Source organism: Orcinus orca, chromosome 2 (genome assembly GCF_937001465.1).
Source record: "Orcinus orca chromosome 2, mOrcOrc1.1, whole genome shotgun sequence".
NCBI lineage: Eukaryota > Metazoa > Chordata > Mammalia > Artiodactyla > Delphinidae > Orcinus > Orcinus orca.
This window is the reverse complement of record NC_064560.1, coordinates 117,315,265-117,331,893: the sequence shown is the minus strand read 5'-3', so window position 1 is coordinate 117,331,893 and position 16,629 is coordinate 117,315,265. Positions and strand designations below refer to the sequence as shown.

At 36.5% G+C, this 16,629-nt stretch overlaps 1 protein-coding gene across 3 annotated transcripts in view; it reads left to right on the top strand.

Moving 5' to 3' along the window:
- KNL1 (kinetochore scaffold 1) overlaps nucleotides 1-16,629 on the top strand; it is a 63,238-nt gene that overhangs the window by 12,831 nt on the left and 33,778 nt on the right. For all 3 annotated transcript variants that reach the window (XR_007475478.1, XM_049705816.1, XM_049705817.1), the window contains exons 6-9: nucleotides 7,134-7,186; nucleotides 8,073-8,106; nucleotides 10,326-10,363; nucleotides 16,434-16,486. Coding sequence is in view for 2 of the 3 variants with exons in the window: in XM_049705816.1 (XP_049561773.1) it covers nucleotides 7,134-7,186; nucleotides 8,073-8,106; nucleotides 10,326-10,363; nucleotides 16,434-16,486 (178 nt within the window). In the remaining variant the exon portion in view is untranslated. The remainder of the gene's footprint in view (nucleotides 1-7,133; nucleotides 7,187-8,072; nucleotides 8,107-10,325; nucleotides 10,364-16,433; nucleotides 16,487-16,629) is intronic.

Sequence of the window (16,629 nt, the reverse complement as noted above, 5' to 3'; positions counted from 1 at the left end):
TGCTAACCAACAAAAAAAAACTAGAGAAAGAAAATGGAGTTACAAAAATTGGAAAGATGGGGATAAATCTGTCACCTTTGCAGATTAAATAATTGAATATTAGGAAAATCCAAGAATATCAATTGAAATACCTCTGTAAACAGGAAGTAGCAGGGTACAAAATTAATATTTAGAAATTAATGTATTTCCTATATAAAAATAATAACCAGATAGAATGTAAATGTCCTTTTTCCATTATATTATATTTAGTTGCTGTAAATTTAATAATAAAAGAATATAAACTGTACAGGGATTTCCCTGGTTGTCCAGTGGTTAGGACTCCGCACTTCCACTGCAGGGGACACAAGTTCGATCCCTGGTCGGGGAACTAAGATCCCAAATGCCCTGTGGCATGGCCAAAAAAAGGAAAAAAAAAAAGAATTGTGCAAATGAAGACAAGTTCCTGAATAAAAAGATTTAACATCATAAAGATATCACTTCTCCCTAAGTTATTAATTTAATGTAATTCTTATATGTAATGTTTTTATGATTATTTTCTTGATGCTGAGCAGTATATTTGTATTTCCTCATTGATTGAAGAGTTGTTTAATTGAGAATTTTAACATTCATATCTAGGTGGTAAAGACGTCTTGTGGTCATTAATTTTCAGTTATATTGTAGTGAGAGAATGCTAATTTGTATTATTTTGATTTTTATTGAAATTTTCTGTGTGGTCTTGTATATGATCAGTTTCTGTGAATGATCCATCCACTTGAACAGAAGATACATTTTGTATTTTAGGGTGTAGAATTTGATATATATCAAATATATCCATTTTATGCATGTTATTTGGGTCTTCTGTAATTTTATATAATTTTAGTCACTTTAATCTGCATGAATTATGAGAGAGGTAAATTAGTCTGTAATTGACAGTGCATCCTACTCTTTCCAGTAGTTCTTCTTTATGAATGTTTATTCTATGTTTATTGGTGCATAGTCATCAATGTTATATCTTCATTTGGGATTGCACTTTCTAGCATTATGAAATATTCATCCTTGCTTTGTTTATTGCTTTTTGACCCAAATTCTACCTAGACTGATGTTAAAATTTCTGTCTTTGTTATATTTTTGTTTTCATTTTTGTGGTATATCTTTGTGTAATGTTTGACCATGTATGAGCAATGGTAAAGTTAGTCTATTTCCTCTCTCCCAACCCAATTTTACTTAATAATATACTTTTGTACTATTAAATGTGCTTAAACTTCAAATAAAACTTCATTGTATTATATGATATCCTTTGGCATTTATAATGGATGAAGTTATTGGCCTACTTCTTCCTCTCATTTTCTCCCCCCATTCCCTACCCATCTTTTTTAAAAATTTTATTTATTTATTTATTATTTATTTTGGCCACGCTGGGTCTTCGTTGCAGCGTTGGGCTTCTCTTGTTGTGGTGTGCGGGCTCTAGAGTGCGTGGGCTAAGTAGTTGCGACGTGTGGCTCTCGGGGCATGCGGGCTTAGTTGCGGTGTGTGGGATCTTAGTTCCCTGACCAGGAATCGAACGTGGTCCCCCTGCATTGGGAGCACGGAGTCTTAACCACTGGACTACCAGGGAAGTTCTTCCCTCACCCCACCTTTTTTTTAAGTTGTATTATATCTCTTTCTCCCTTTCTCTCACTCTCTTATCTCTCTATCTCTCTCTCTGGGTATTTGACATTAGGTCATCTGTCACATTTGTGTCTTAGTTGTATTCTATATATTTAAATGTTCACATCCGTTCTATTACTATAGTTGCCCTAATTATCTCTTGGTTGGCCAAAGCTTTTTCTCTTATGTTTTCCCAAGAAAGGCTCATTGAAGCAATACTCCCTGAGTTCTTGGGCGCTCAGACTGTTAGTCATAGCCTTTATACTTGAAGATTTAGCTGGATATAAAATCTTCAGTTCACATTTTCTTTTTTTCACTTTGAATATGTTTTGTTTTGTTTTTGTTTTTGTTTTTTATCAAACACCAAAGTCACTGAGGGTTTTTTTTTGTTTTTTGTTTTTGTTTGTTATACAGCAGGTTCTTATTAGTTATCTATTTTATACATATTAGTGTATGTATGTCAATCCCAGTCTCGCAATTCATCCCACCACCACCCCACATTTTCTTTAAGGAACTTGTTAATGTGATTCTGTTATCTTCTGGCATTGAATGTTTCTATGAACAAGTCAGAGGAGAGCATGATTTTTCCCCCTCATAAACAACTAGATCTTTTTGACAGGCTACCTAACAGATTTTTTTTTCCTTTATCTTTGAAGTTTATTGACTTTACTTGGATACATCTTTATTTTGACTGTTTTGGGTCTTGAATCTTGAATTAACCTTTAAATATCTTTTTCTATTTCATTATTTAAATTTCATTAGGGACTCCATAATTTAGAAACACAAATTATGTTTAGATTCTTTGGTTTTCTTCTGTATTATATTCTATCTTAAGTCCTTTTATTTTCTTTTACTTTGTTCAGTTAAAATTTTTTCCTATGTCCTTTACCATATTTTCCAAGATACTTACTTACCCTTATGTCTCTTCCAGTTTTGCCTTCATTCTGTGATGATTATATTTTTTCTTCTGCTTCTTTCATGAGCTTCATCTATTTGTGTGTCATTTCCTGTTTTCTTACCATCTTTTCCTTGAGTTCTTGTATTTCTGCTTTCATTTCTGTCTTTGATAGAGATGATTGATTTGTTATGTTTTTTAAGTCCATAAAAAACTGTATGCATACAATTTTCATTTTCTCTGGGACAACATTTTTCTGAGTGTTTTTCTTATGTTATGTTATACTTTGCTTTCTTTTAATCTTATGGTGTCCTTATAGATTGTATACTTTTTACTCATCATTGAATGGGTTGGGTTTTCCTGAACCACCTATTTTCAAGACATTTCTGTGGAGGGAGAGGGGATGTAATGGTGTTCCAGGGTACCTGTCTTTTTGTAAACAGGCTCTCCTTTTAGTTATCATAAAGATAGCTTGTCTACTTAATATCACCTTCTTCAAATTTTATTTTCTGTATAATTCAGATTTCTTTAACTTGGCCTATTGTGAGGTGAGCTCCTAGATCAATTTAACCTTGAATTTAAACATTTTAGGATGAGGCTTGATTGTTTCTTGTCCAGAAATCTTCCTAGGAAAGTCCTGGGCTTTGATCTGCATTGTTTCCCATTCCTCATTTGTTCCTCTCTCTCCTCCGAATTCTTTATCTTAACAAACCTTTAGGATCAGACAGATTAAAGAAATTCAATTCTGTATTTGCCATATAAAACATGATTTTGCATTAGGATAAGTTTATAGTTGCCCAGGATTTCAGTTGTGGGGCTATTTGGAACATGTTTTCTTCTTTTCCTTAGAGGAGTAGTAAGTAAATGTTGGTAAGGGGTGAAGAAGGGGGTTCCCACTTAGCTGCAGACTATGTGACATCTTTCTGTTACTGAGTAGTTCCAAACAGTAGGTACCTTCTGAAATATAAATTCATTGTTGTCGATTGATAGTAATTTTAATTGTTTTATACTTCTTTTCTATCCATCTTTTATCCACAAATCAATTAACGTCTTCCTGGATAAACATGAGTTGTCAATATTTCATATGTATTGAATTCTGGGAGTGGGGGGTGGGAAAGACATAGTAAGATTTGGTATTATCAGGGAAGACTAGCTATTGCCTGCCAGTAGACTTCCCTAGGTGGTATATTCCTTGGTGACGTTGCTACTGTCTTCCTAGATCTTGCCCTTGGCTTTGCAGACTCCATATTGGTTTTTTCTGTACCAGAAATGGGCCTATCTCTTAGAGATGGACTTCTACTAAACAGATTCACTAGAGATTTGTGTATAAATAAGAATGCTACTACTAAATATATCATGAGAACCAAATCAAATGAATCAGAACCGTTATTTGAGTAGATCAATACATTCCTTATAGGCATTCTACCTAAGAAAGTAAATTATAATGTAAATATGGCTTGCTGATCATGGAATCTGAACTGTTAGTTATTTGAATGGTTCAGAATGTTTAATGGCACCAGGCTAATGAATCCATGTCCACAGTAGGTACATACACACCTGTTGCAAGCCTTGAATGATTCTGTCTGTATACTCCCAGTATACTCCTTGAATAGGTGTGGCCAAGGTTTGATTTAATAACTCATTTTCTCCCCTTTGTTTCAGACTGACTTTTCCTTCACGTGCTGTTTTTTTGTTTTTTTGATTTTTTTGGCTACGCCACTTGGCTTGTGGATCTTAGCTCCCTGACCAGGGATTGAACCCAGGCTACTTGGTGAAAGCACTGAGTCCTAACCACTGGACTGTTAGGGAATTTCCTTACATGTTTTCTTTAGGAATATTAATGTTAATGTAAAAATAACTATTTTAAATTTTCTGTTAAGCATTTGATTGTTCCTTGTGCTGTATTAGATATTTTTGTGTAAATTACCTTTTTTCTTTTGAGTTACTTCCTTGGGATTATAGTCCCCAAAGTAGAATTGCCGGACTTAAAAGAAGCAATGGTTACATAGTCATTATTACATTTTTGTTATTGGTTTTAGTACCTCTAGTAATGTACCTTTTTTTCCCTAAGGCACTGTAAAGATTAGATTTTAACATTTAATTTTAGCTGATTTTATTGTTATCTTAGTTATTTTAATTTGTACTTTATTTTTCATTACTATTTTTTCTATATTTTGTTCATTTATGCTTTTTTTTCCTTCTCATTTTGAAACATTTCATTTTTTATTTCCTTGTCTACCCAGACGATATTGAAGAAAATATTTTAAAGTTTTTGTTTGGTTAAACCCTTTAAATTTTGTGTTATTAAAGCATGTGTCTTTCTTGGTTCATAAATAATTTTTGCAACAGATTGTACCTTTGAAAGCTTTCCTTGTGTCACAGACACTATATAGGTTGAAAAAAAAAATGAGAGAGCAAGGAACAACCATAATTAAGATAAATATCCAGAAAGATAAATATGGAGGAAAGAATTATTTTGCCCTTTCAGTTAGGTGTCTCCATATGTTTGCTAAATATGTTTTATTAATTATATACATTTACAACTTACTCTTTGTCTACCTAATATGTGGTGTTCTAAAATTTGGATCTTAAGGCATCTAAATATATTTCTGCATTTTCTTCTTTGTATTTCTTTCATTTTTTTCCTCTGACTTCTTTTTTTTACATGTAATTTGGTTTATTCATTGTTAGTTTTCATTGATAACTTTCCTCCTACTGTATGATAGCAACCTTGTTTAGTTCTAATACTTTATTGCTATGAAACTTAGTTAATGTGTTGGATGACTTCATAATTATCTTTTCTGTTGTTTGTCCACAGATAATTTTTAGCTGTGAAAAATTTTAATTTGTAACTTACAGGTTGTAGATTGAGTTTAAAATTTTTAAAAATTTAGTCAATAGCCATTTTTTAATAGGGTAGCTCAGCCAATTTACATTTGTTAAAATCAGTACACCTATTCTCCCTGTATTGTTGGTTAAATTTAACTTTACTGTTGCAGATTTTTGTTTTGCATTTAAACAAGAATGGATATTGGATTTTATAAATGTTTTTGACCATCTATTAAAATAACTAGAGTTTTTCCCAGTTTAATCTTTAATATGATAAAACAAATTTTGGGGTGTTGAGTTATCTTAGCATTCCTGGGATAAATCCAGTTCAGTCATAAAATATTCTTTTATTGGGTGGGCCAAAAGGTTCATTCCGTTTTTTCTGTAAGATGGCTCTAGTAGCACGTAGTGTCTTTAACTTCATTCGAAACAATTTTGTTAGATTGTATGTGACAGCTGTTATATCAGCATGCATTTTAAAAAAGACTTACCAAAATTGGTGAATTTTTGTACAGCCATTTTAATATTGAAGTTGGAAGAAAAAAAGCAACATTTTCGTCATATTATGCTTTATTTCAAGAAGGTAGAAAAGCAAGTGAAACGCAAAAAAAGATTTGTGCAATGTATGGAGAAGGTGCTGTGATCGATCAAACGTGTCAAAAGTGGTTTGCGAAGTTTCATGCTAGAGATTTCTCACTGGATGATGCTCCATGGTCAGGTAGACCAGTTGAAGTTGATAGCAATCAAATCAAAACAATAATTGAGAGCAGTCAGCATTATACCATGAGGGAGATAGCCGACATACTCAAAATATCCAAATCAAGCGTTGAGAATCATTTGCACCAGCTTGGTTATGTGAATAGCTTTGATGTTTGGGTTCCACATAAGTTAAGCAAAAAACCTTTCTTGACCATATTTCTGCATGCGATTCTCTACTGAAACATAATGAAAATGTTCCATTTTTAAAACAAATTGTGATGGGCAATGAAAAGTGGATACTGTACAATAATGTGGAATGGAAGAGATCTTGGGCAAGTGAAATGAACCACCACCAACCACACCAAAGCTGTTGATGTTCTGTATATGGTGGGATTGGAAAGGAGTCCTCTATTATGAGCTTCTTCCAGAAAACCAAACGATTCATTCCAACAAGTACTGCTCCCAATTAGACCAACTGAAAGCAGCACTCGACGAAAAGAATCCAGAATTAGTCAACAGAAAACGCATAATCTTCCATCAGGATAACACAAGACTGCATGTTTCTTTCATGACCGGGCAAAAACTGTCAAAACTTGTATGGGAAGTTCTGATTCATCCGCCATATTCACCAGACATTGCACCTTTGGATTTCCATTCATTTTGGTCTTTACAACATTCTCTTAATGGAAAAAATTTCAATCCCCTGGAAGACTGTAAAAGGCACCTGGAACAGTACTTTGCTCAAAAAGATCCATCTTTTGGGAAGATGGAAGTATGAAGTTGCCTGAAAAATGGCAGAAGGTAGTGGAACAAAAAAGGGTAAATACGTTGTTCAATAAAGTCCTTGGTGAAAATGAAAAATGTATCTTTTATTTTTACTTAAAAAACCGAAGGCACTTTTTGGCCTACCCAATAAAACATTGCCAGGGAATTCCTTGGCAGTCCAGTGGTTAGGACTCTGTGCTTCCACTGGAGGGGGCACAGGTTCTATCCTTGGTCAGGGAACTAAGATCCTACAAGCCACACTATTTTAAAAAAAAAAAAAACCTTGCAGGTTTTCAGTAATCTTTATTTTGTTTTCTAGAGTATTCCAGACAAACCCTCATATGAAAATAGTGGAAAAGTCAGAAATTTCAGGTAAATTTGTTACTGCAATCCCTGCTAAATCTGTTGTCTATATAATTATGCTGTGGTTATCTAACCAGATAATTGGTATAACTTAGTATCCATCTTATTGCTCAAAAAGTGTAACTTGTAGAGTCATGTACCAAAATGTTCATTGCAGCTCTATTTACAATAGCCCGGAGATGGAAACAACCTAAGTGTCCATCATCGGATGAATGGATAAAGAAGATGTGGCACATATACACAATGGAATATTACTCAGCCATAAAAAGAAATGAAATTGAGCTATTTGTAATGAGGTGGATAGACCTAGAGTCTGTCATACAGAGTGAAGTAAGTCAGAAAGAGAAAGACAAATACCATATGCTAACACATATATATGGAATTTAAGGAAAAAAATGTCATGAAGAACCTAGGAGTTAGACAGGAATAAAGACACAGACCTACTAGAGAATGGACTTGAGGATATGGGAAGGGGGAAGGGTAAGCTGTGACAAAGCGAGAGAGAGGCATGGACATATATACACTACCAAATGTAAGGTAGATAGCTAGTGGGAAGCAGCCGCATAGCCAGGGAGATCAGCTCGGTGCTTTGTGACCGCCTGGAGGGGTGGGATAGGGAAGGTGGGAGGGAGGGAGATGAAAGAGGGAAGAGATATGGGAACATATGTATATGTATAACTGATTCACTTTGTTATAAAGCAGAAACTAACACACCATTGTAAAGCAATTATACTCCAATAAAGATGTAAAAAAAAAAAAGTGTAACTTGAGCCATGGGGGGCAGAATGAAAGGTACATGGTTAGTATTTTTTTTTATTGTTAATGTCCTTATGCAATTTTTCTAATGCTTAATCAGTGTATTATTGAAAAACTTTAATCTTTTCTCTATTTATAGAAACAGAAGCAGGAGGAAATGTCCTATTTATGCAGTAAGTAAAAAAAAGTGATGTAAATTATACTTTAAAACTTGTTTATTCCTATTAAATGAAGTGTTTTTAAAGTTAAAATTCTTTTTGTTTTTTATTTCCATTCCTTTTTGTGGAATACTTAGGATTAATTCAGAAAACAAATTCTTTGCATAATTTAATATACTGCTATAGTTGATAAGTATGTGCATTGTACACCTTATCCTATTAAGAGGGATGAAACATTCTACTTTCATATATAAATCCTCAAATACATGAGCTAGTACAAAACAATAAATACCAAGTCCTCAGATTTTTTTCATTAAACTAGTTTTTCTTATTATAACATTAATACAAAAATTAAATAGCAGTAGGCTTGAACAAATGAAAACATGCTTATCTTAATCATAAGAGAAATACAAACTTAGACTATATTGAGACATAATTTTTCATCTAATCAGTTAAGAATATAGGTAAAAAGTCTCATTGCTAGTGGGTGTATATTGTAGAAGGCAATTGGCAATATCATTCAAAATTTTAAATGCACATGCTCTTTGGCTCAGAGATTTCATCTCTGAATTTATCTTACCAATACACTTGTAAATGTGTGAAATGATGACATAAAGTTATTCACTGTAACATTTATTTTAATAGTAAAAGATGTAAAAGATCCTAAAGGTCCATCAGTAAGGGACTGGTTAAATAAATTACAGTTTTTCCATGTAATTGACTAGTGTTGAGCTGGAAAAAAAAAAAGATTCTCTTTATATATTGACAGAAAAATCTCTAGGCCATATTACTTAGGCTCCTCACAGATAACCACTGTTGATAATTTTGGATGTCCTTGCAGAAATTTTATATGTATATCCAAGTGCATGGTTTATCTTTAGCTTTTCTTTTTTTTTTAGACAAGACAAAAATGGGATCACTCAATGTCTTTGGCACTTTCCATGTTGTTACATGTAGATCTACCTAATCTGTTGTATGTCTGCACCAACATTTAGTCAGCTCCCCATTGATGGACATTTGGGTTAACTTTTTTTTGGCTGCGCCCTGGGATCTTAGTTCCCCAGCCATGGATTGAACCTGGGTCCCCGGCAGTGGAAGCGCGGAGTCCTAACCACTGGACTGCCAGGGAATTCCCTGGGTTGTTTCCTTTGACTTACCTTTTTTTTTTAAAGCTAAATTTCTAGAAAATGAGTTGCTTTACAGGTCATTCGTTTTTTCGTTGTTTTTTTTTTTTTTTAATTTATTTTAATTTTGGCTGCGTTGGGTCTCCGTTGCTATGCTCAGGCTTTCTCTGTTTGCGGGGAGCCGGGGCTACTCTTCATTGCAGTGCAGGCTTCTCACTGCAGTGGCTTCTCTTGTGGCAGAGCACTGGCTCTAGGCGTGTGGGCTTCAGTAGTTGTGGCACGTGGTCTCAGTAGTTGTGGCTCCGGGGCTCTAGAGCGCAGGCTCAGCAGTTGTGGCTCACAGGCTTAGCTGCTGTGAGGAATGTGGGATCTTCCTGGACCAGGGCTCAAACCTGTGTCCCCTGCATTGGGCAGGTGGATTCTTAACCACTGCACCACCAGGGAAGCCCCTACAGGTCATTCTTTAAAAAAAAAATAGGGAATTCCCTGGCGGTCCAGCTGTTAGGACTCCATGCTTCTACTGCAGGGGACCCGGGTTCGATCCCTGGTCGGGGAATTAAGATCCCGCAAGCCTCGTGGCACGACCAAAAAATATATATATTCTTTTAATAAAAAATTAAAAAGAAAAAGCAAGCAGCATGTATTAAACATATTTTTATAGTGTTCTTGAAATTTAGATATCTGAAAAAAATTAATGGTAAGGTCCTTTAATTGCCTTGTAATTTTTTCTGCCAGTATTAGATGTCTTTTTTTTTTTTTTTTTAATTTATTTTTTGCGGTACGCGGTCCTCTCACTATTGTGGCCTCTCTCGCTGCGGAGCACAGGCTCCGGACGCGCAGGCCCAGCGGGCATGGCTCACGGACCCAGCCGCTTTGCGGCATGTGGGATCTTCCCGGACCGGGGCACGAACCCGTGTCCCCTGCATCAGCAGGCGGACGCTCAACCACTGCGCCACCAGGGAAGCCCAGATGAGTCTTTTTTTAAAGATGTCTTTGGAGTTTTCTGCCAGTCACCCTGCGAAAACCTATTGCCTACCCTACTCTTTCAACTGTTGTGATTCTTGGTAATTGTCCAGAGTATAGATTTTTAAATTACTTTATAATTTTTAGGAATAAGAATCCAGAAGATAACTACTGTGAGATAACTGGTGAGTATGATCAGAGTACTTTTCTTATCATACGTTTTTCTCTTTATCTAGATTCCTTGAAAAGTAATATGTAAGAGAACCATGAACAAAAAATGTAGAGAAAGTGTTCTTCCTTACACAAAATCTTTAATTTAAAATTTCACAAACTTACTAATATTTCTCTCAAACCTGCTGTTCCTGTTGTTCTCTGTCTTGAACTCCCACTCACTGTCATTCACTCAAGTCAGGAATTGAGTCATGTTTTACCTTTTCCTCCTTTCCCCATATCCATTTGGCCCTATTCTCTTTGATTTTTTTTTTCTTTTTTTCTGGCTGTGCGGCTTGCGGGATCCTAGTTCCCAGACCAGGGATCGAACCTGGGCCCCCTGCAGTGGTGGCGAGGAGTCCTAACCACTGGACCACCAGGGAATTCCTCAGGCCCTATTCTCCTTCAATTCTGTCTCCAAAATATCTGGCCCATCTGTTAGTTATTCTCTGTTCCTTCTGCCCGTATTTGAATTCAAGTCCTCGCTGTTCTTTCTTGAGCTATTGTATTTAGTTTCTTATCCTTCTAGTCCATTCTACATATTTCTAAATCTTATCATATTACCTCCCAGCTTACAGTTGTTCAGTGACACTATTTTGCTTACAGGATAAAACCCACACTCTTTAGCATAAACTTGGAAAACCTTTTATAACTTGGCTTGTTTTTTTCTCCAAGTTTATCTCCAGCCCTTTATAGGCATCCTGTGCTCTAGCCCATGAATAACTACTTGCAGTTTCCCATGTGGACTTTTTTCCTGCCTGTATCCATTTGTAAATGCTATTTCCTCTGCCTAAAGTGATCTTCCTAATACAGTTTGTCTAACAGTCTTCTCATCTTTCACTTAACTTAGCTTTTCACTTAGCTTAACTTTAGTGCTTTCAAAGTAACCAGTCCACAAACTGTTATAGTCCTTGACAGAAAAGGAACTTGCAATAGAATGTAAACCAACTATGGCAGTAAGCTACTGTTTAGCGGCATTTTTTTCTTAGCAAAGCTCTACTGATGAAAGGAATTTTACATCAGCTGCAAGCTCCTTATCTCAAAATGAATTAATTAATTGATAATAAGCAGTTCACCATCTGGCAACATACGTTAAGTAATACTGGCTTAAATCAAGCCTTCACTGACAAAACCAAGGAGTTAGTCACTCTGTTTTGTGCTCTTACAACACCCCTTTTATTTCTTAGTCTATTGTAGATTTTTTTTAATATAAATTTATTTATTTATTTTTATTTTTGGCTGCGTTGGGCCTTTGTTGCTGCGCACAGGCTTTCTCTAGTTGCCGCAAGTGGGGGTTACTCTTCGTTGTGGTGCACAGGCTTCTCATTGCGGTGGCTTCTCTTGTTGCAGAGCATGGGCTCTAGGGCGCGTGGGCTCAGTAGTTGTGACTTGCGGGCTCTAGAGTGCAGGCTCAGTAGTTGTGGCGCACGGGCTTAGTTGCTCCACGGCCTGTGGGATCTTCCCAGACCAGGGCTCGAACCCCTGTCCCCTGCATTGGCAGGCAGATTCTTAACCACTGTGCCACCAGGGAAGTCCCTATTGTAGAATTTATCATGCTGTATTTTAGGTATTTACTTTTGGCTCTCTTATTAAACTAGGAACTCTTTTGAGTCCAGAAATTTTGTCTTGTTCTTTGTGCTTTAGTATATGGTTGAGTTCTGGGGCACATAATAGGTTCTGAAACAATATTTGTTAAGTAAATGACAAGAATGGAAGCTGGATATGTAAATAAAGCTTTAATAAAAAGCCCGTAATTACTTCATCATATTCAGTCAAGGTTGCCATAAACTCTTTGAAATATTCTAAATATTTACCTTTAAACTTAAGAATTTTTAAATGTATTTCCTGTTTCATTATAGCATCTTCAGTCCCTACCTTATTTCCAACATCCAGTTTGTTACCTAAACCTTTATATTTCAGTTCTAGAATGTCTTTTTTTTCTTTTTCTTTTCTCAACTTCCACTCTTTTTATTTATTTTTTTATACAGCAGTTCTTATTAGTCATCCATTTTATACATATTAGTGTATATATATCAATCCCATTCTCCCAATTTATCACACCACCACCACCACCACCACTTTCCCCCCTTGGTGTCCATACGTTTGTTCTCTACATCTGTGTCTCTATTTCTGCCCTGCAAACCGGTTCATCTGTACCATTTTTATAGGTTCCACATGGATGCGTTAATACACGATATTTGTTTTTCTCTCTCTGACTTACTTCACTCTGTATGACAGTCTCTAGATCCATCCACGTCTCTACAAATGACCCAATTTCGTTCCTTTTTATGGCTGAGTAATATTCCATTGTATATGTGTACCACATCTTCTTGAGGTGGGCTTGTATTGCTATAAACTTCCCTCTTAGAACAGGTTTTGCTGCATCCCATAGGTTTTGGATCATCATGTTTTCATTGTCATTTGTCTCTAGGTATTTTCTGATTTCCTCTTTGATTTCTTCAGTGATCTCTTGGTTATTTAGTAACATATTGTTTAGTCTCCATGTGCTTATGTTTTTTACATTTTTTTCCCTGTAATCGATTTCTAATCTCATAGCATTGTGGTCGGAAAAGATGCTTGATATGATTTCAATTTTCTTAAATTTACTGAGGCTTGATTTGTGACCCAAGATGTGATCTATCCTGGAGAATGTTCCGTGTGCACTTGAAAAGAAAGTGTAATCTGCTGTTTTGGGATGGAATGTCCTAAAGATATCAATTAAATCTATCTGGTCTATTGTGGCATTTAAAGCTTGTGTTTCCTTATTAATTTTCATTTTGGATGATCTGTCCATTGGTGTAAGTGAGGTGTTAAAGTCCCCCACTATTATTGTGTTACTGTCGATTTCCTCTTTTATAGCTGTTAGCAGTTGCCTTATGTATTGAGGTGCTCCTATGTTGGGTGCATATATATTTATAATTGTTATATCTTCTTCTTGGATTGATCCCTTGATCATTATGTAGTGTCCTTCCTTGTCTCTTGTAACATTCTTTATTTTAAAGTCTATTTTATCTGATATGAGTATTTCTACTCCAGCTTTCTTTTGATTTCCATTTGCATGGAATATCTTTTTCCATCCCCTCACTTGCAGTCTGTATGTGTCCCTAGGTCTGAAGTGGGTCACTTGTAGACAGCATATATATGGGTGTTGTTTTTGTATCCATTCAGCAAGGCTGTGTCTTTCGGTTGTAGCATTTAATCCATTCACGTTTAAGTTAATTATCAATGTGTATGTTCCTGTTACCATTTTCTTAATTGTTATGAGTTTGTTTTTGTAGGTCCTTTTCTTCTCTTGTGTTTCCCACTTAGAGAAGTTCCTTTAGCATTTGCTGTAATGCTGGTTTGGTGGTGCTGAATTCTCTTAGCTTTTGCTTGTCTGTAAAACTTTTGATTTCTCTATCGAATCTGAATGAGATCCTTGCCGGGTAGAGTAATCTTGCTTGTAGGTTCTTCCCTTTCATCACTTTAAATATATCATGCCACTCCCTTCTGGCTTGTAGAGTTTCTTCTGAGAAATCAGCTGTTAACCTTATGGGAGTTCCCTTGTATGTTATTTGTTGTTTTTCCCTTGCTGCTTTCAATAATTTTTCTTTGTCTTTAATTTTTGCCAATTTGATTACTGTGTGTCTCAGCATGCTTCTCCTTGGGTTTATCCTGTATGGGACTCGCTGTGCTTCCTGGACTTGGGTGGCTATTTCCTTTCCCACGTTAGGGAAGTTTTCGACTATAATCTCTTCAAATATTTTCTTGCATCCTTCCTCTCTCTCTTCTCCTTCTGGGACCCCTATAATGTGAATGTTGTTGCATTTAATGTTGTCCCAGAGGTCTCTTAGGCTGTCTTCATTTCTTTTCATTCTTTTTTCTTTATTCTGTTCTGCAGCAGTGAATTCTACCATTCTGTCTTCCAGGTCACTTATCTGTTTTTCTGCCTCAGTTATTCTGCTATTGATTCCTTCTAGTGTAGTTTTCATTTCAGTTATTGTATTGTTCGTCTCTGTTTGTTTGTTCTTTAATTCTTCTAAATCTTTGTTAAACATTTCTTGCATCTTCTCGATCTTTGCCTCCATTCTTTTCCCGAGGTCCTGGATCATCTTCACTATCATTATTCTGAATTCTTTTTCTGGAAGGTTGCCTATCTCCACTTCATTTAGTTGTTTTTCTGGGGTTTTATCTTGTTCCTTCATCTAGTACATAGCCCTCTGCCTTTTCATCTTGTCTTATCTTTCTGTGAATGTGGTTTTGTCCCACAGGCTGCAGGATTGTAGTTCTCCTTGCTTCTGATGTCTGCCCTCTGGTGGATGAGGCTATCTAAGAGGCTTGTGGAAGTTTCCTGATGGGAGGGACTGGTGGTGGGTAGAGCTGGGTGTTGCTCTGGTGGGCAGAGCCCAGTAAAACTTTAATCAGCTTGTCTGCTGATGGGTGGGGCTGGGTTCCCTCCCTGTTGGTTGTTTGGCCTGAAGCGACCCAAAGCTGGAGCCTACCCGGCTCTTTGGTGGGGCTAATGGTGCACTCTGGGAGGCATCACACCAAGGAGTACTTCCCAGAACTTCTGCTGCAAGTGTCCTTGTCCTCATGGTGAGCCACAGCCACCCCCTGCCTCTGCAGGAGACCCTCCGACACTAGCAGGTAGGTCTGGTTCAGTCTCCTATGGGGTCACTGCTCCTTCCCCTGGGTCCCGATGCTATACTACTTTGTGTGTGCCCTTCAAGAGTGGAGTCTCTGTTTCCCCCAGTCCTGTCAAAGTCCTGCAATCAAATCCCGCTAGCCTTCAAAGCCTGATTCTCTAGGAATTCCTCCTCCCATTTGCCAGAGCCCCAGGTTGGGAAGCCTGACATGGGGCTCAGAACCTTCACTCCAGTGGGTGAACTTCTGTGGTATAAGTGTTCTCCAGTTTGTGAGTCACCCACCCAGAAGTTACGGGATTTGATTGTATTGTGATTGCAGCCCTCCTACCATCTCACTGTGGCTTCTCCTTTTTCTTTGGATGTGGGGTATCTTTTTTGGTGAGTTCCACTGTCTTCCTGTCAATGACTGTTCAGCAGTTAGTTGTGATTCTGGTGCTCTCGCAAGAGGGAGTGAGCGCACGTTCTTCTACTCTGCCATCTTGAACCAATCTCTAGTTCTAGAATGTCCTGAGTCTAATCCCTTATTTCCATTCTTATTGTCTCTTGCCCTAAGACAAACTCTCAACATGTTGTATCTGAACTTTTAGAGTAGCTTCCTCATTGGTTTATCTTCTCTTGAATCTTCTTTCTTCTCCTTCTCTTGAATTATTTTTATAAAATGCAGGTCTCATCCTGGAAACATTTAGACTCCTTAACATAGAATAAAAGATGCCTCAGAATCTTACCCTAATATCTTGGTCTTTTTTTGTTTTTTTTTATTGGAGTATAGTTGTTTTACAATATTGTCTTAGTTTCTGCTGTACAGCAAAGTGAATCAGCCACACGTATGTATATATCCCCTCTTCCTTGGATTTCCTTCCCATTTAGGTCACCACAGAGCATTGAGTAGAGTTCCCTGTGCTATACAGTCTATTCTCATTAGTTATCTGTTTTATACATAGTAGTGTTTGTATGTCAATCCCCATCTCCCAATCCACCCCACCCTTCCTTCCCCCCTTGGTATCCATACATTTGTTTTCTATGTCTATGTCTGTCTGCTTTGCAAATAAGTTCATCTATGCTATTAACATTTTGGTCTTATCAGTTGGTACTCATTACTATGTAACTTCTACTATCCAGGAAATAAAAATGGAGAAGTGAAGGAGGAAAAAAAGTAGTCCACACTTTACACTTTTAGAATCCCACCTTCTCTACCACATTCGAAAAATATTTTAATCACACAGAGAATACAGTAATCACTGAACTCTCTGTCTCTAAAGTGGGAAAATTTTAAAGTATCAGTGAAATTTAGGAAGGACTTAGTAACTGAAAAAACTTTAGTAAATACTTGTAGCTGATGAAATTCCTAAGAAAAGGGAAGTCAGGCTCTTGGTGATATATATTTTTGTCATTGACTATAGTTTTTCTTTTTACTTAATAGGGATGAATACATTGCTTTGTGCTCCCATTCAGACCCAGATGCCCCAGAGAGAGGTATGAGTTCATGCAAGTGCCTTCATATTTTAATCTTCTTTGATAGTTAAAACTTCTAAAACACAAAAAATTTCATGTTAGTGACATGATTTAGGGATTACTTACCAAAATGGACCAACATAGATTGGAAAAACTACATACCT